At 43.7% G+C, this 20,148-nt stretch overlaps 1 protein-coding gene across 1 annotated transcript in view; it reads right to left on the minus strand.

The window, feature by feature from the left end:
• The window catches only part of ARHGAP31 (Rho GTPase activating protein 31), a 150,202-nt gene extending 130,525 nt beyond the window's left edge, over window positions 1-19,677 (minus strand). Inside the window, exon 1 of the mRNA XM_006864156.1 lies at window positions 19,578-19,677. Within this exon, the coding sequence (XP_006864218.1) occupies window positions 19,578-19,677 (100 nt within the window). The remainder of the gene's footprint in view (window positions 1-19,577) is intronic.
• Window positions 19,678-20,148: the final 471 nt, after the last annotated feature.

Raw genomic sequence — 20,148 nt, forward strand, 5'->3', positions numbered from 1 at the left:
ATATATATATATCTTGTTGTTTGTTAGTGCTGTGTGTTAGTTCCGACTCATATCAATTCTGTATAGGGTTTCCAAGGAGTGGCTGGTGGGTTTGAATCCCCGACCCTGTGGTTAGCAGTTCAATGCTTATCCTAGAACACCACACTTATTTATGAGCAATCATGCTATTTACCAGCGGTAAAGGATAAATGAGGAAACTCAGCTCCTGATCACAGAGTTGATCAGTGGTCATCTAGAGTCTCAGTGGCAGATTTCTCACCTTCCATGGAGACTCAGGATCAAGTAAGTCCTGGCCAGTGCACAACCATCCTTCACCTGTCAGTGGAAGGTTGTGTGTTACTAGGATGCTAGATAGATTTCATTGGCGCTTCCAGATTAAGACAGACAAGGCAAAAGACCTGCCAATCTACTTCCCAATATCAGTTAGTGACCACTCAATGAAGTACAATGGTTTAATCTGCTACTGATCATAGACTAGGCAAGGTTTTGTGTTTGGGGCCACTATGAGTCTGGGGTCAACGCTATGTCAGCTAACAACAATAACAGCCTCGAGAGTTTAGAGTGAGGTAGAGATGGTGGAGGGCTAAGAGTACTTTTGAGGAAACTAAAAGAAGTACAAGGTGGTTGGAGTTGTGTCCATTGAAGTGAGAGAGCAGGCAGGCATCTGAGTGTAAGGTCCTGGTCAACCTTGTTGGCATGTATGGAATTGGTTTTGTCTTGCGAGTAATGGGAAGTCATTGAAGGGTTTAGAGTGAGTGACACTGGTGACAAGTTCTTATCAATACAGTCTCCTTTTGCCCACTGTAAGAATCTATGGCTATAACTGTTCTCAGAACCTTCCTTAAGATATACCTTGACTACAGGCGCTGCTCAACTATAGATATCTAACTTGAGGGCAAGGTTCCAGTTTAGGCCTCCATCTCACTTGCCTTTGCTGTTCTCGCGCCCCGCCCCCCACCCCCGACTCTGCAGTCTGTGCCGGGCTGGCTCAGAACAGTCAGAGCACTAATCAAGATGGGGCAGCTATTGCAGTGTGCAGGCCAAACAGCTTCTAATTGTTTTCCGTTCTCAGCCCTCACAGCCTAGACTCCAGCCGACACAATATGGGTTGACTAGCCAATATTTCCTTGGCATGGTGCTGTAGGATCAACACTGGACTGCAAACCACAAGGTCATCAGTTCAAACCCATCAGCTTGTCCTTGGAAACCCTATACAGGGTCACCATGAGTTGGAACCGACTGAACAGCACTAAAAACAACAGCCAATATCCATCAGAAATACTGCAAAGCATTAGAAGTATGTTAGAAAATTCTACCTTCATCATAAGCAAAAGGAGGCAGTATCAATATTCAAAACGTTTTAGATAACAGAAGCAAGTAATAAAAATGATGCACAGCTTTAAAAAATAAACATATAAGTTTTCAACTGATTAGGATTTAGACAATATCAGTAGTCTTTGAGGGACTTATAAAATGAGGGATTCATATATAAATGGTTTAAAATGATTACAGGTTTACAAAAAGTATAGACATTTGCTTGAATATGCACAGAATATCTATGGAAAGGTTAAGAAAATTAACATTGGTTGCTTTTGGGGCAAGGAACAAAGGGACTGAGAACAGGGATGGGAAGATTTTTTGGTGGTGGTCGTTGTATGCCCGTTGGAGGTGGCTGTGTGTCGTTGAGTCAGTTCCAGCTCATAGCAACCCTTTATAGGTTTCTGAAGCTATAAACCTTTATGGGAGCAAAAAGCCTCATCTTCCTCCTAAAGAGCAACTGGTAGATTCAAACTACTGCCCTTGTGTTTAGCAGCCCAACTCATAACCCACTACACCATCAGTTTGTTGTTGTTGTTGTTGTTGTATACCATCGAGTCAATTCCAACTCATAGAGACCCTATATAGGGTTTCCAAGGAGCAGCTGGTGAGTTTGAACAATCCATTTAAACCATAGTAATTTGATACCTAATAAATCTAAAAATAAAATGTATAACAGCATCCCTTCAGAAGAATACCATGCAGTAATGGAAAAAAGCAGGATTGAGCTGAATACAAAAATATATAGCTCTCCAAGATCTACTGTTACATGAAAACAGTATATTTCAGAACTCATGCATATATAACATAATTTCAGTAGGAATAACAAAGTACACCATTCAGTGTTTGTATTATTTTAGTGTATGCACAGAGGAAAAAAAGTCTTTGTGTTGTTCAGTACAGTAATCACTAGAGACATATGGTTGGTTGTTGTTGTTGTCAAGTGCCTTCAAGTCAATTCCAAACCCTGTACAGGGTTTCTGAGCCTTACATCTTCACATGAGCACAGAGCTTCATCTTTCTCTTGAGGAGCAAATGGTGGGCTCGAACTGATGACCTTGTGGTTCACAGTCCACAGAGCTACTGTGCTCCCATATGATTGGTTAGGTAAATGTAAATTAAGGTTAAAAAGCTCATTTCCTCAGCAGCACTGGTCACAGTTCAAGTGTTCAATAGTCAGATGTGACTAGTGGCTTCCATATTGCACGGCACAGATAAAACACATTTCCATCATTGCTGAAAGTTCTATTGGGAAGAACTGGTCTAGAGAAATTCAATCCCAATAGTTTACTGATGATTGGTGTTGGAAGGCTGTGGAAAGGGACTAACAAATGGACATATTGTTTGCCTTTGTTTGTTTTGTTTTTGTTTTTGTTTTTTTTTACAGCTTTTGTCACTTTACTAGAAGACAATGGCTTACACTTGTGCTGTTGTTGAGTGTTGTCAAGTTAGTTCTGACTTACAGCGACCCTGCACAGGGTATCCAAGAGTGACTGCAGGGTTTGAACTGCCTTGTGGCTCACAGTCCAGGGCTTATCCTATAGCACCACGCTGGTATTTATTCCTCATTAAAATGCCCCTCCTGTATTTTTTTCATGCCTCCTGACATTCTGAAACTTAAAAGCCAAAGACTGGAAAAGAGACTACTTTGTTGCTTGAGTAGCTATCATGTTGAGTGAGTCATGGAGATGGTCACTGTCTGGAGTGAGCACAAGTCTAGGAGGAGCCCCTCAAGTCTAGGAGGAGCCCCTCAAGCAGGACTGACCGTCAGGCTCAGGCTGACTCCCTTCTGGGCCTCTACTTTTCAGTCGTTTGAGACAAAAATGGTTTGAGTGCCTGCCAGCTAGAGAAACAGAGACTGAGGTATTTTTAGTTCTTGGAGCTCTTGAATCTGGCAAGGGTGAGGTAGGCACTGATCAGGGAGGCCCACCTCCAAGGGACCCGGAGGCCTCCCAGGAGAGAGGACCTGAAAGGAGAGAGGACACTGTTCGAGATAGGGACAGCCCTCCTGGAGGAATTGAGATCAGAAAGGGCCCAATTTCATGTGGCACATTGCAGTAGAGTTAGCAGGAACAGTGGAAACTGCTCTGTGTTTCCCAAATGGGAGGAAGAATAAAGATGAGGAGAAAAATGGGACTGAACAAGATAGGAATGGAGTAGAAGCATGATAGGGAGGCAGGTGGGAAGCAACCCTAGGGAAATTTCTCCATCAAGTAAACTTGGATTTGAACTGCAAACGTCCCTCTGGTCATTACCCACAAAATAGAGTGAAATGAAATTTCCTAAAATTATAAATAGTTGGAACAAACTCTGAAACTCTGTGTTATCATTGCTGAGTGCAGTTTTCCTCTACCTGAAGGAAATTTATTTCTAGACCGGGGACCAGTTTTTTCTCAACAGCAATAGTGAAAGACACACAGTAGCTTTAAATGTGGCTCTTCATGATTTCTTGTCTTTTGTTGTTAGGTGCTGGTTGACTTGGTCCTACCACATAGCAACTCTATTCACAACAAAATGAAATACTGCCTGGTAATCCACCATCGAAGTCTTGCCATCCATCTTCCTAAGGAATATTCCGGCTGGACTTTCTCCAACACAGAGTTGTTAGTTCTTCTGGTAGCTGATGCTATATTTAATATTCTTTGCCAACATCATAAATCAAAGCCATCAATTCTTCAGTCTTCCTTATTCATTATTCAGCTTTCACATGCAAATCAGGCGATTGAATAAATCATGACTTGGGTCAAGTGCACCTTAATCTTCAAAGTGACATCATTTTTTTAAAAAACACTTTTAAGAAATCTTTTGCCGTAGATTTGCCCAATGCAATACATCATTTGATTTCTTGACTGCTACTTCTAAGGGCATTGATTGTGGATCCCAGTAAAATGAAATCCTTGACATCTTCAATCTTTTCACTTTTTTTTTAAAATGTTGAAGTATAATCTATATTGAAAGCAATAGTCTTTGATCTTCATCAATAAGTCTTCACTTTCAGCAAGCAAGGTTGTGCTTACTGCTGATTGTTAATAAGTCTTCCTGTAATCTCGATGCCACAGTCTTCTTCATATATTCTGGTTTTTCTGATGATTTGCTCAGCATACAGATTAAGTATGGTGAAAAGACACACATCTTTTCTGATTTTAAACTATATAGTATTCCCTTGTTCTGTTCAAATGATTGCTCTTCTGGTCTATGTACAGGTTCTGCATGAGCACAAGTGAGTGCTCTGGAATTCTCATTCTTTGCAATGTTGTCCATAATTTGTACAGACCCACACGGTCCAAAGCATATGAGTCAATAAAATGCACGTAAGCATCTTTTACCAACTTGCCATTTAAACTGTCACCCAGCATAGTCCAGGCAGGCAGTATCCCAAACTTTACCTTTATTCTCTTTCTTCTTTTTTGACAATTTTGATCTTATCATATTACATCTTTGCCTATGCTATTCTCTCTGCTTGGAATATCTTCACTTCAGGCAGAGACTGCTCAGAATCCACTCATCCTAGAAGACCCAACTCCTCTGAGTCACAATTAAATGTCTCATGTGAGAATCAGATATGGCTGTGTTCATCTCCTAGGTGGGAATGGAGCCCTTTGGGGGACAGACAACGCCTGTTCATCTCTGGGTCCCAGCTGACCTAGTGATGTCCATCTCTTCGTCTAGTCACACCCTACTCTCTTCAATCCAATTAATAAGAGCTGTTGAGCCAGCTATGTGCTGTAGGGAAAACAGATTGTAAGAGGCTGTTGACCCCTTAAAGAAGTCTTAATCTTAATCCCTCAAACCTGTAAATGTTACCTTACATGGCAAAGAGAATTTTGCAGATGTGGTCGAGTTAAAGGTCAAGTTAAGGCAATCCTGGATTACCTGGGTGGGTCTGATATAATTTGTTGTTTTGATGGTAATGTGCTATTGAATCTGTTCCAACTCATAGGCCCTGTAAAGGGTTTCCAAGGAGCAAGCAGCTAGTGGGTTTGAACCACTGACCTTATAGTTAATAGTCCAGTGCTTATCATACAGCACCACACCAAGGGTACTTATAAAAGAGGCACGAAATCAAAGAAAGCAATGGAATCAGGAGAGAAAAGGTGGTGTAGGTAGGGCCACAAGTCAAGAAATGAAGAGTCTCTTGTTGTGTGCCGTAGAGTCAATTCTGACTCATAGTGACCCTTCTATAAGGGGTCTCTGAGGCTGGACATCTTTATGAGAGGAGAAAGCCTCATCTTCTCCCAAAGAATGGCTGGTGGGCTCGAATCGCCAACCTCGTGGTTCCCAGTCCACAGCCACCTTTGTTGTTGTTGTTGTTAAGTGCCATTGAGTCTGTTCTGGCTTATAGCAACCCTGTATAAACTGGTGAGTTTGAACCGCCGTCAAGTCAATTCCAACTCATAGCCACCCTGCAATGGGTTTCTGAGGAGCAAATGGTAAACCACCAACCTTAGGGTTTAAATCAGTCTTGATGTTCAATGTATTATCCTGCAGCACCACACCAGGACTCCAGATATCATTGTTGTTAAGTGCCGCCGAGTTGGTTCCAACTCATAGCAACCCTGTATACAGTTTCCAAGGAGTGGCTGGTAAGTTTGAACTACTAACCTTGTGGTCTAGTACTTATCCTACAGTGCCACACAAGGACTCCATAAACTAGGAGTGCTCACAACAACAACAACAACATCTGGTGAACAGGAGTCCTGTTGTGTTGGGATTAAGATGAAGACTCAAACTCGCTTAACAAAAGGGGCTGCTATCAAGAAGCCCTGGTGGTACAGTGGGTTAAGCACTGGACTGCTAACCCCAAGGTTGGTGGTTCAAACCCAACCTGTTGCTCCATGGAGGAACAATGAGGCTCTCTGCTCCTGTAAAACTCTATAGTCTCGGAAACCCAAGAAACAGTTCTACTCTGTTCACAGGGTCACTATGAGTTGGAATGAAGTCAACGGCTGTGGGATAGGGCTGTTGTCAGAAACACAGGAGCTGTTTGTCCAGGGCCTGTCATGAGGTGGTTCCTAACAAATGGGAGCTGTAATTCCAGCATTCAGTGTCTCTCTCAATAATAAGCAGGACTGGACATATAATCCTAACAGACGGCAGCCAACATCACAGTCCTACATACAGTAGAACTCAATCGGTACAACAGTGTGATCCACACACCCAAGCATGACAGGACATACGTGAATGATCACTTGAAAACTTTTTAAAGAAGTTCATTTTATTTCAAGGAGCCCAAATTGAAATTTCTAATCTCTAAGGAGTATTTCTTACAGTGTACTAGACTTGATTAAAATCACAGACCTCCTAGTCTGGGAATTGAGGAAGATCTCATGGGTCATCAGGTACTGACAGTCTCTGCCCTACGCAGGATAACCTCTCTAAGGTGTGTGCTAAGTAGATTAATGCCGTCTACGAATAGCTATGCTTAGTCTTTCTAGCCTGTTAATGTTAACGTCCCTGCAACGGGATTTTGCAGATGTAATTAAATTAAGAAGACCTTGAGATAAGGGTTGTTATTGTTGTTATGTGCCAATCAAGTCAGTTCTGACTCATAGAGACCCCATATAGCATTTCCAAGGAGTGGCTGGTGGATTTGAACCTTCAACCTTGGGGTTAGCAGTCCAGTGCTTAATTTATAGCATCATACCAGGACTTGCTGAGATAGGGGTTGTTATTGTTGTTAAGTGCCATCGAATCAGTTCTGACTCATAGCGACTCTGTATAGGGTTTCCAAGGAGCAACTGGTGGGTTTGAACAGTCTGCTTATCCTACAGTACCACACCAGGAGTTCTAGACTCCAAAACACTTAACAACAACAACCCCAGACCTACAGAAGCAGAGACTCTGAGGGAACGAACTTTGACTTACATATTTTTAGTTGTTTTTAATGCTTAGGAGCCCTGGCAGCATAGTGGATTATGAGTCGGGCTGCTAACTGCAAGTTCAACAATTCGAATCTACCAGCTGCTCTGCAAGAGAAAGATGGGGCTTTCTGCTCCCATAAAGATTTATAGCCTCGGAAACTCTACACAGGGTCACTGTGAGTTGGGATCAACTCCACGGCACACAACCACGCTGCCCTAGACTCACGAAGTTGCTGTTGTTAAGTGCTATCAAGTCGGTTCTGATTCATAGAGAACCTATATAGGTTTTTGAGGCATGGCTGGTGGATTTGAACTATTGACCTTGTGGTTTACAGTCCAGTACTTATCCTACAGAGTCCTGGTGTGGCACTGTGGGTTAATGTGCCAGACTGCGAAGCCATTTGAACTGCAAGGTAGGTGGTTCAAGCTCACCAGCTGCTCCTTGGAAATCCTATACAGGGTGACTATGGGTCAGAATTGACTCGATGACACTTAACAACAACAACTTATCCTACAGCACCACACCAGGAGTCCTAGATCTAGAATAAACCCCCATATCCTCCTAGGGGACACATTTCCATTTCTGACACCAAATTGTCTTTAGGGGTAATCAAGAAAGGGAAACACGGAACCCAAACCTTGCTTGGGGGTGGGGTGGATCTTTGTGGGATTACTCGATGGGTGTATTCTCCTGCTTTTCAAGTACAAACTCTGTGTCCAGGTTGCAGGCCATTTTAACATAGCCCCCAAGGACATCCTAGTTGGGTTTGCGCCCTCAGTTCTAAACCTGTTGTGAAGAACCACATATAGTTTTGCTATTCAAGAAAGCACAATGGCTTCTCTCTATTAGCACCTGGCCCATGTTCTAGCTATTAGCCAAACAACAAAGGATTTTCCCAATATGAACCCAAAAAAAGCATGTACACTTTGAAGGCCACAAATGAAGTTTAAATAGCTAAAAACTTATTAAAAAAGAAAGCCAACAATTGCCGCCAAAAGCGTGAGTCTTTAAAGGCCAGAACTGCAAGACAAAAGCCAAAAAGAGGAACAAAAATATGCATTGTAGGGGAGGGGCGAGCAGGGAGGTGTAGATTTATATGGAAGAGTTGACATCATTGTTTCCCAATAATACTCAGCATGCAGGAAACAGATGGGAAATAAGTGGTGGAAGGGACTGCTTATGGTAACAGGGCATGCTCTGTTTAGAATCCTGCCATTTGGAACCTAAATGTTTTACTTTATAAAACTAGGGATGGGAGAGTCATTGCCAGAAGTGTTATTAAAGTCTAGCTACATCCCATTGAACTTATCACCTTGGCAACACATGGCAAATGGGGCACAGCATATCAGACTCTGATTTGGGTTCAGAAGAGAAATTTAGTGTTGGACAGATGTGGTTTGAATTCTGCTGCTTCTGCTTCCTGGCTGGGTGATGCTGGGCAAGTTACTTAACCTCTCTGAGTTGATCTTCGTTTAAAACATGAGGACAACTCAGAACTTTCCACACATAGTGGGGAGAGGAAACAGTTGGACAGTTATGTCAGATGCTAGGGTTTACTTAAGAAACATGATTAATGCAGTCAGTTAAGCATCATTCTGAAATGTTCTTTTTCTTTTAATGACCTCTTGTCGTCAAATTCATTCTGACTCATGACGATTCTGCGTTACAGGGTAGAACTACTCAACCCATCAGCCACTCCTCGGAAACTCTGTACAGGTTGAAAGCCTATGAGTGGAAACCAACTCTACAGCACTTAGCAACAGCCAACAACAACAAAATATCTTTACAGAAGCAGATCACCAGACCTTTCTTCCATGGTGCCTCTGAGTGGATAACAACCAACCAAGCTAGTAGTTGAGCACATACTGTTTGCAGCATCAGCGGGATGTTTTCTTTTACTAAAACTTTTGTGCTGACGGTAGGGCACAGGCACAGATACCATCAGCCCAACTGAATGCCACCGTTGCTATGACCAGCTACTCTGTCTTCTCCTGAGGGGTAAGCTCACCTTCCAACTGCTAAAGAAAGGTTTCTGTCAGTTCCACCTAAGGGGCCAGGACCCTGTCCTCACAATCTGGCCACTGAAGTCACTTTCAACTGCTTTTCCCAGAGTTCCTGCGTCTTCTTCCCCAGATGGCCGTAGGGTGTGACCACTTCCAACCGTCTGGCAGAACCACATGGTTTCCTGCCTCTAAAACTAACCACCTCAGTCTCCCTATATCTTCGTCACTCCCACAGTCAGATGATGTTTATTCTATTATTTTATTGATTTTCCCTCTACCAACATCCCTCTCTGATGGTTTCCTTTCACTCAGCAGTCTCATATGCTAACGTCTCCTGTTTGCCTGAAAGCCTTCAGTTCATACTTTCTTATACTTCTTTTACTTGTTTTCCCATCTTCTGACTCCATTAGGCTGAAAGCAACTTGAGAGTAACTTTGTAAATCGAAGAGTGTCTAGCACATTAGAGTTTCATTAAATGCTTGTTGCATGAAAATCCTATACAAGATGGTTTATGATTAAAAACATGAAAAGATGAAAAGAACCAGGGAAAGAAATATGCATAATCACATAAATGAGCTCAAATGCCTGTCACTAAGGCTATAGATTTATTTATGGCTTGCCAGGATCCTAGTTTACATATCAAACTCTTTTCTGGAGTCTGTTAACAGTTGAGAGCTGTTTTGTTTTTTTTCTTTTTGGGGGGTGCAAGGGGCAGGGGAAGGAGGGGCTGATATTCACCCTGCTTCCTCTGGGGGTGTTGTGGAGGGAGGGAACCCACCAAAGGCATTCTGGGCCTGCATAAGGCTATGGGTGTGGTACCAGTGCCTGGTATGCATCAGCCAAACTTGAACTAGAACAAAGAGTGCCTGAGACTCGATCCCAGAAACTCAGTTTTCTGGGGCCTGGCCAAGAATGTGGTTCATACCAAGGAATGACTGGTGAAGCTCTAGGAAAAGGCAGTTTTTCTAGGGAGTGAAAAATCTGCAGAGCTGAGTTTGGGTTGGATTATAGCAGGGAGGAGCTAAGAATCACTGTGGGAACCCTGTAACAATCTTGATTCCTGGTAATCCTCCATATCAGCAATGCCTCCAGTCACAAGTCCCTAGAAGATTAGTTTTCTGAAGGAAGACATAGGGATTGTCATCCAACTGCTGTATGTCTTCCACTGGACTCACCCTGGGGTAGCCACAGTGAGCTACTAAAAATGTATGCGCTGCCAACTGTGACCTGCCTTCAGTCAAGTTTACCAACCACTTGTATATACAAAGCTAATTAGAAAACAGAACAAAATGCAGAATCCAGGCCAAATGGCATGCCTCTAACCCTAAGGCAGTGGGTGCTCATTCCAAAAGGAAAAGATTATGTGGCTGCAGTGGGTAGAAAGGGGCCTTGAAGGAAAAGGTGGAGTCTGGTTGGAATTGAAAGCAGGGTAGGTTAGGATAGGTGTGTGTGAAAAGTGCCTTGCAAAGGGCAAGATACTATGTAAATGTTAGTTGTTATTACTACTAGTAATCCTCTAGGATAGGGTGAAGAACAAAGGCAAATGGAAAAAAAGCTACTTATTGTAGACTGGGTGGGGGTGGGGAGGGAATGGCAAAACTATAAAATAAGTGCCATTCTGGGAGATGGTGATCAGTTTCCGAAGACAGTGGATTTGAGAGTCAGACAAATCTGGATTTAAATCTTGTCTTTCCTTATGTCTGTAATTTTGGTAAGTAACAACCTCTTGGCTCTTAGGCTTCTCCTCTGTAACATGGGAATAAAAACACTCAATTCTTATAAGACGTTGAAAAATAATACTTTGCATATACAAAGTGACTGGCAATCAAGAAAGTAATAATTTACTGTTGGTAGTAAATACCTCTGACTATCAATAAATAAAATCAGCAACAGTTTTGTCTTGGTGACTCAGCTTTGCTTTCTCTTATTCCAGGACACTGCCTTGTTTCCCTTCAGCCATCCAGGAACCTGATGTTCTCATCTTTCTCTATTAAAATTTGCTCCAAGGAAAATCTAGCATCAGCCTTTATTCTCCTTTGAACTGTAATCAGTGTGTTTTCTCCCAGGAGTTCTTTATTTTTATGCCTTAGGTAAAAGTGCTAAGTGAGGGGAGGAGAACAGAGGGTAGGGGGTACTATCCAGACTCTAGAAGTTCCATCAGACCATGGCCCCACCTCAATTAACACTTGAGACCAGCCTTTTGAGAGAGGAACACTAAAACTAGTTCAACTCAAATAATGGCATTTAAGCTTAAAAATAGCTTAAAAAATTGAGTAGGGCAAACGTAAGTAAAGAGAAAATTAATTTGAGGGGAAGAGTAAGTGAGAAAATGCCACATTGGTTTAAAAACATGTTTAGCCAAGAGTGCAAACAAATAAATAGCTTCGTGTTATTGGGCCTCAAGACTGGTCTGAAGAAACCACACAGAAGTAGAGTCATGGGGCACAGACCAGAGAGACCAGACAACTCGCTTGATCAGTCTGCTCTGAAGGGAATGAACACTAATAATAGGAGTCTATCATCATTTTGTTAAAGAAATATTTAACTACATTAACTGCTCCCTGGAAAAGGACATCATACTTGGTAAAGTAGAGGGTCAGCAAAATAGAGGAAGACCCCCAATAAGATAGACTGACACAGTGGCAGCAACAATGGGTTCAAATGTAACCATTGTGAGGATGATGCAGACTGGACACAGTTTTATTCTGTTGTGCAGCTGTGAGTAGGAGTCCACTCGACAGCACTTTACAACCACAATGCTAAGTGAAGGATTTTTTTATTCTCAGACTGAATTCTAGAACTTGCAGTCCCATCCTCTTCTTCCATCTACTGCTGCACACACATGATGAAAAATCAAAAGGAATCTTTCTGCAGTGAGGTGGTTCCTGGGTACAAGCAAATGCTTCAGAACTGTCTTGATGTCTTAATCAATCAACTTCTGGAATTCAGATTGTTTTTTTCCCCTCAATGAAAGGGTTCCTAGGTTAAATGTCTAATGAATTATGGGAAGTGGGAAAGAAGGAATGCACTGACGAATGCCAAGCTCTGATGGCATCGGAGAGCTTGCTCACCAGTTACAGTATCATCTATTGGAAAATGTGTTCCTAGTCTCAGCCTATTTCCTGCTGTCCCTGCATAACCACAAGACTCTAGCTTCCTCTTTCTCTAATAGATGGCACTCTTTGCTTCAGAGTGAAACAAGAGCAACTGGAGAGTGGAATTCCTTAGTATCCCCAATGGCAGGGCCTCCTGAGGCTGGAAGGCCTAGAGATCGGTAGTGGTGGAAGGGTAAGGCTGTCCCTGTGGTCAAGGGTCCAGAGAGTGGACAGTAAGTAGGGATGTGAAGTGCAAGTGGTTGTTTCTATTCTATGTGTGGCTTGCTTGTCACATACTCATTACAAAGTTACAGAGTAAGTTACCCTTGTTGTTGTTGTTGTTAAGTACCGTGGAGTCAGGTCTGACTCATAGTGACCCTGTACAGGGTTTCCGAGGCCATAAATCTTTACGGGAGCAGAAAGCCTCATCTTTCTCCCGCAGAACGGCTGGTAGTTTTGAACTGCCGACCTTGAGATTAGTAGCCCGATTCGTAACCACTACACTACCAGAACTCCTTAAATTACCCTTAGGTCTCAGGTTATCCAGGCAGTTTGCTCTAGGATTAAAGCCTTAATTCTCCTCTTTAAGTTCTTCCTATTTCATTCCAAGAGCCCAGATATGGAGACACCCCTTTAAACACAAGCCTGTAAGCTTGCCACTGTTTCCATAAATTCTACTTCCATGGCCAGATTTTGTTTTCAGTTCCCTGTTTGTTCAGTCCAGGAGTGGCTGGGTGTGTCTTCGTCAGGCTTTCCTGAGAAGCCATTAATTTCAGGTTGAGATGCTGCTTGTATACCATACACACAATGGTCCATCCTGCAATAATTCTGGGGAATTCCTACATAAACTGGCCTCTCTATTCAACTGAGCAAGCTTGGTGGTGGTGGTGTGCCGTGGAGTCGGTTCCGACTCATAGCGACCCTGTACATGGTTTCCGAGGCTATAAATCTTTATGGGAGCAGAAAACCTCATCTTTCTCCCACGGAACAGCTGGTAGTTTTGATCTGCTGACCCTGAGGTTAGCAGCCAGATTGGTAACCAAGAGCAAGCTTAGCACTCATCTAATCATGATCATTTACTATGGGTCAGTTCCTTTCCTTGGAGGCCTTGGTCGGTCATTCAGTCATGGATGGTAGGTGATTAGGCTAGGGTGAATCCAGGGTGTTATGACAAAGATAGTTACATCTACAGTTTGCTATGTGCATTTGTTGTTGTTGTTAAATGCTGGTGAGTCAGTTCCATATGCATAGTGACCCTGTATAGGGTTTCCAAGGAGTGGCTGGTGAGTTTGACCCGCTGACCTTGTGGTTCAAACCGACCTTATGGTTTAGCCTACAGTGCCATCCCAGGACTTGTTAAGTGCTTTACATTTACTAACTCACTTAATCCTCACATCAATCCCATTATCCCCATTTCACAAGGACAAAACAGAGGCTCACAGACAGTAAGTAACTTGCTCCAGGGGCACTCAGGACCAAGCAGCAAGGGATAATAAATAATTCAAAGCTTCATATGGGAACCCCCCCACCCCCTCCGAGACACACACACACACACACACACTCCCTTCAGGGACATCTGACTTGGGAGCATCAGGAGAGGTTTCCAGTGGCATCTATCTAAAGCCTGAGGATGAGGAATGAGCCAAAGGAGGTGTGATAATGATGTCAGGCAAGAAGCTGAGAAGGAAACAACACAACTGAAGAGAGATCACCTCTGCTCTCTTTCTCCACTCAGTGTTAAATCTCATCGCCAAAAGCAAGATATTTACCTTCCATAAGACGGGTCCTGTCGTTGAGTGACTGGTCTACTTAACTGGAGACAAAAGTTTTCACATGATCTCCTTCCCCTTATCCTGCAGTCATGACAGCTGACTTCAAAACCTAATTGGGCCACTGGTTTTGGAAAGGTTGTTCACATTCCTTAAACTGTACACTTCTGGAGTCCAGGAGGTACCTTTTTCTCTCTTTCATAGTACCTAGCAAAGCACTTCAATGGATATTTTCAAACTAAGTAAATAAACCAAGTGAGGCAATGATTTCATCTTGGGAAGGTTTAACAGCTACATCTAAAAGTTCCCCAGCAAATTATCCTTGTTCAAGCTTAAAATTAGATATGTAATGGGCATGTATTTATTTGTTATGAACCTTTTATCAGCCCTCACATCAAATATATATCATTTGTTCATTTTGCCACTCTAGTGAGAACTCGGGGAAAAAATCTTCAGGCATGAAAGGTTCACAATTCTTATCAAAGCTGGAGGGTACATTCTGAAGGGTCAAGGCTGCCTAATACCCTGCAAAGTGGGCAGGGATCCTCAACCCTGCCTGCAGGTCAGAAGCATCTAGAGAGCTTTTAAAACATACTGAGGCCTGGACAGCAAAAGCTTCTGATTTCACTGGTCTGAAAAGGGACCTGAGCATCCACTTATTTTAAAGAAGTCTCTCTAGGTGAGTTCAATGTGCATCCATCAAGAGAACCAATGAGCCAGAGCACTGTCACTTTTACCAAGGAATGGGTAAAATGGACAAAGGTTGCTCAGAAGGATAAGGACATCCTCAATGCTTAACATGGAGCCAAGATGACAGAAAAGATCATTGTCTTGATATAGCTTGACTCCTGTCCTAGCATCTCCATGTACTGTTGGAAGATCCACAATACTGGGTTCATGAGGGAGAGGTAAAAAGAATGTTCATGGATGCACTCTGGCCTCACAGGGCTTCACCCACAGCATCCTAACCACAAGTGACAAAACAATGTGGTTTTATTATGTAGTTGCAAGCAAGGGCTTCAGTTGAAATTCAGTGGTCAAAAAGAAGGAAAAGAAAACTGCTATTTTCAGTGTCAGCCAAGAGGAAGGGATGTCCTCACTCTTCCAGACAGTAAGAGAAAGTTATCTGATTCCTGGGAGAGAGTTAGGAGTTGTGCACACCAGCCATTGTGGTGGAGGATAAATGAAAGATGCTGTCAACTCTGCCAGGAGTGACTTCATGCCATTCTTGGGTATTCTCACCAGGCAGGTGACAAGTGTTCAAAAAAGTAGAAGGGGAAATGGGCCCTTCACATCAGGCCTGTGTGAATCTGAGTATGACTAGAGGAAGGCCTGTACTTTGTATCTATATGAATGCTTGCAGAAAGTGTATTCACAATGTGTGTCCATACATTTTTCTAAGGGAAAGTGTTTCTAATTTTCATCAGCATCCTAAAGATTAAGGACTCCGGTTCTGTGCACTGTCACACTAAACTGAATACTTTTTTGCCACCTACAGCCCCTGCCCCATTAAATATGTTCAAGAGATGAGTACTACATGTGGACCTCAGCAAATTACAGAAGTAGATGACATACATTCCTTGTGTGCAACTTCTGACTGCCTAGAATTCCCCTTAATGGGTATAGCTTCCTCATGTACTGATAACCTGTCACCAGTTTTGTCCTCTTCTCCAGCCCTGGGTCTCTCCCTCTCTGTCCAAGTCCAGGGGTCCTCTTTGCTTCTGCAGTGTGGTGGTGGTGGTGGTGGTGGTGATGTGCCGTGGAGTCAATTCTGACTCATAGCGACCCTGTACAGGGTTTCCAAGGCTGTAAATCTTTATGGGAGCTGAAAGCCTCATCTTTCGCCCACAGAACAGCTGGTAGTTTTGAACTGCTGACCTTGCGGTTTGCAGCCCAATCCATAACCACTACACTACCAGAGCTCCTTAGATCACATTTATATGTCTTTTCTCACCTTGCAGCTCCTACAATAATTAGGTGGGACTATGCAAATAAGGCATATGGAACCCTAACAAAGGGATTGTTCAGTTGTGCTGTATCTTAGGCTTAACAAAGAACCAATTCTAGAACAGATGGGGAATCTGACTACCACCAAGAAGAGATGTGAAGGAAATGCATCCTTTTCTGACCAGGGTACCCTTACTGAGAATTTCCTAGATCCATGAGACAGAGAGAGAAATCTGTAACACTTGAGATGGTACAGGAAGAAGCAGTAGCAGAAAGATGCAACAGTAGAACCAGAAGACTGGTGTGAGATGGCGTGGTAGATTGTGTGGCCTATTGAGCAAGGGACTACAGAAAGCATGCAAATCCACGGAGTGAGAGAGTTGTGTACCTTTGGACAGGAGGATCCCTGATGGAGTAGGGTGCTACTGGGCATGGGGTAGAGCTAGGCTTCACCAACCCATGGAACAAGACAGAGCTGAGCACCCTTGGGCTAAGGCTTACTGGTGGAGTGAGATACTTCTGGGAACTTAGTGGTGGAGCTAAAGAGCTTTGTAACACTTGCCAGAGCAGAGCAGAGGCCAGTCCAAAGGGCCCATAGACCAAGAGCTGAGAGCGAGGCCTGCCTGCAGTCATGGCTCAGAAGCTGTTTGACAAGAGAACTATATCCTAAGTCATTCCTGATTCTGAAAAGCAATATGTTATTTCCTTAATAAACTGCATAACTGTGAATATGGTCTGAGTTCTTTGTGGTCATTGCAACCAATTATTAAACCCAGCAGAAACGGAGATAGTGCCATCGGAGAAGTGGTTGTGGTCACAATTGGTAAAAGGGTTGGAGGGTAAACGTATGACTACCTCATAGGAATCAGCCTTGGGCTGATACAGATGGTGATTCTCTTTCTTTTTCTAGAAGTTAAAGGACCTCTTAACGCCACCACACCATTTTAACAACTTCCTTCCTTTGCCCAAATGCTCCCTGATCTAAATCCATCTTCTCTGTCTCTACCCAGGTTGCCCTGCCTTTGAACACCAACCTTTAGTAACCACAATGTCAGTCTTGCAAGATCCTCCCCAGCCTGGACTCCTAGTTACCATGCTGACTTGTTATCCTCAGGATTCTAGGCTGGTCTTCCAAGGTGGTGGGTAAAGGGGCAGGGCTCAGGTTGACTTTATCTTCCTGGGAGCAGAGCCCAGGTCTTGGGTATTAACCAATAGATGCTTGGGAAAGTTCATGATTGGGATACATTGTTTTTGAGGAAACTGATGCTTCTTATTGATGCCTACTACAACAAAAATAAGATAAAAACTATACAACTGCTTTTCACTGTGGGAGAAAGATACATCCCAACTATTTTTATTTATAATAGCTTAGGATGTATGCATTTCCATGTAGTGCAGGAAGGGGATATAGGTTAGTTTTCTTTTATTTAGAAACTGAACTCTATTCAGGTATGTCTAGTCTTGAAAGTCTACTGATCCTGTGGCAGGCTGTCTGCTTTCAGTTGAGGGGGAAACATCTTTAGAGGAGAATGTTGGCCTAGACCTGGAAGCCAGGGAGGAAAGAGGAGCCTAAGCAGTCAGAGGCCTTCAGCATCCTTCCTGATTAACTGCATGCTGTAGGCAGCTCAGTTTACTTCTCTGGGCTTCCTCTTCTCTTCCCCAAGGTGGGTAGAACCTTTCTTTCTTTTACTTTCTTTAAGCAGGAGCCCCCTTCTTTTTATTCCAAATGAAACATAAGTGAAGAGCAGGTGAAAGAAGAGCTGCTTCAAACTGCCTCTGAGCTATCTGAAAAGAACACTGGAGTTCCCAGAGCATTCTGAGATCTATGATTCTGTAAAAATCAGGCAGGGCTGCAAGCACCCTTATGCAACTCTCTCAGCCCTGGAGGGAGGGTACAAAGTAAGAGTACCATCTGCATGGGGGATGGTGGCATCCAAGCAGCATTCAGGTTTTGAGTTGATTTCAACCCTATAGGACAGAGTAGAACTTCTTAATGCTTCCTAGACTATAAATCTTTATTGCAATAGACAGCTCACCTTTCATCCATGGCTACATTTGAACCAAGGACCTTCTTGTTAATAGCCAAGTGTTTAACCTATGACACCACCAAGGCTCCTTATGGAGGTGCCTTCAAAAGCAGGTGGAGGAAACATTTCATTGTGAACTTCTGTAGTGGTTGGCGTTCTCTTAGATTCAAAAACACACAAACAATAAAACCCAACTCTATCAAAGTGAGGTTATTTCAAGTCTACCTTTCAAGATTGTTAGTGAGAATTAAATGAATTGACTCAGTTATACTTCAATTTCAAAAAAGGCAGTTTTGAAACTCGTGGTCTCCCAAGTTTGAAAATACTAAGCCATTTGTCCTGTGGACAGCTGACTGAACTCTAGAACACCGCAGGAATCTCACAAGACTACAAATTACTAGGTGGTGCTGGATCTCTAAAAAAACAGAAACGAAACAAAAGCATTGCACTGTTCTGAGATGCACATCTGATATGGACTAATCACATCGTTTTTGATATTATTTTCCTGGAGGCAGAACTGTTCTACAGTTAAACAGCACTTATGTTTCCCCTCCTTTGTTGTATCTATCTGTGTATAAACAAACGACACACATTATTTTCTCTCTCACTGTAGCTTCTGAAGACAAGGCCTTTTTGTGGAGGATTATTGCAAGGCCAGTTGACCTTACAAAAGGAGTCATTTAATGCCCACTTTTCCCAACTTTCCTAGGATTGAAACTTCTAACCTCAGATGCGGGGTTTTGTGGGGGTTTTCTGGTGTGTGTTCTAGATTGCTTTCCTTTCCCCTCTCCCAATTAATCTTCAAATGATCTCTACTTTCCTGGAATCCCTCCCCCTTCTTTTTCAATCTGACCTTGAAAATAGAACGCTCTAGTTTTCTTTTTACATACATAGCCCAAACTATTTTGAAATCGAAGCCCTCTGACCTTTTTACAACTCTCCTCTTGTCTGACACACCAACTGAAAGAAAGCAGGAGGAGGGAAAGGGCCTGGGGTGTTGAGGATAGGTTGGGGGAGGAGGGAGATACTATATATATACCGCATTAGTTCAGAAATTCAGAAAATGTTTTGCAACCACTCCCCCAGGCACGATCCCCGCTCTTGCCTCCCAGCACATCAATAAAAAAAGATGTGAACGAATGAAATTGGAGCCAGGGAGGGACACCTAAGGCGGTCATCATTATTTGCCCAGGGAAGCCCATAGATTACCATCCCACATTCTCCGCTCCAACAAGCCAAGTTTAGGATCATCTCCTCTCCAGCTCCCACCCCCAGAGGTAGCCGGTTAAACTCGTAGCCGCACCTCCCAGTAACGGCTTGTGCGAGAGACCAACGGAAGGACTGACACAGCCTCTGTACGTCGGCGTGGCAGCGCTGCGCACCCTAAGAACCATGTATGCTCTTAAAAAATACAATGAGCGCACAGGCCTGGAATTACTTAACTTGTGAAATGAATCTAACACACCCAAATAGAGTCCATCTCTGCGTTCAACAAAAAGAAAGGAGAGGGACATCCACACACACACACAAAAAAGCAAAAAACTGAATGCACATTACCATCCTGTCCAGAGCTTTCCAGATACTCCGCCAGGTCACAGCCAAACGCACTGGCGGCTCCCTTTCGTTTCAGCTTCTGCTTGGCACCCTTGTTCTTCATGAGTTAGTCCCAAAGAGGTTGCCCCTCCGTCTCCCCTCCTCTCTGCTTGGCACCGCGCGAAAGGTGGTCTTTTGGGTTAGCTCACTGGCTGCTGCGCGGCTCTGGGGGGCCGCATGGGCGTCCACAAGAACTCCGGGCGCGGGTAATGCACATGAACTCCGCGGGGCGCTGCGCCCAGAGCCGACGGCTAAGCGAGCGGAGGCTGAAACCCACCCAGCGCTTGTCCAGGGCCACGGTGGGGAGGCCGTGCAGAGCAGGCAGTTGTGGTCCGGCGAGCTTGGGAGTGTCACTTCCTCACTTGGAGTCCCAGGGACTTTCGCAGTCTCCTGCCGTGTCCTCGGGTGCTTTTCCTCTACTTCTGTGGGAGGGGAGAGCCCTCCTTTCCGCCTTCCTAAATGCTCGGAAGAGGACGAGCGGCGAGGGGCGAAGAGCCAGCCCAGGGGCCGCTGTGGGTCCTCTTCCCCGCTCCCG

The sequence above is a fragment of the Chrysochloris asiatica genome, unplaced genomic scaffold, assembly GCF_000296735.1.
Source record: "Chrysochloris asiatica unplaced genomic scaffold, ChrAsi1.0 scaffold00061, whole genome shotgun sequence".
Lineage (NCBI taxonomy): Eukaryota > Metazoa > Chordata > Mammalia > Afrosoricida > Chrysochloridae > Chrysochloris > Chrysochloris asiatica.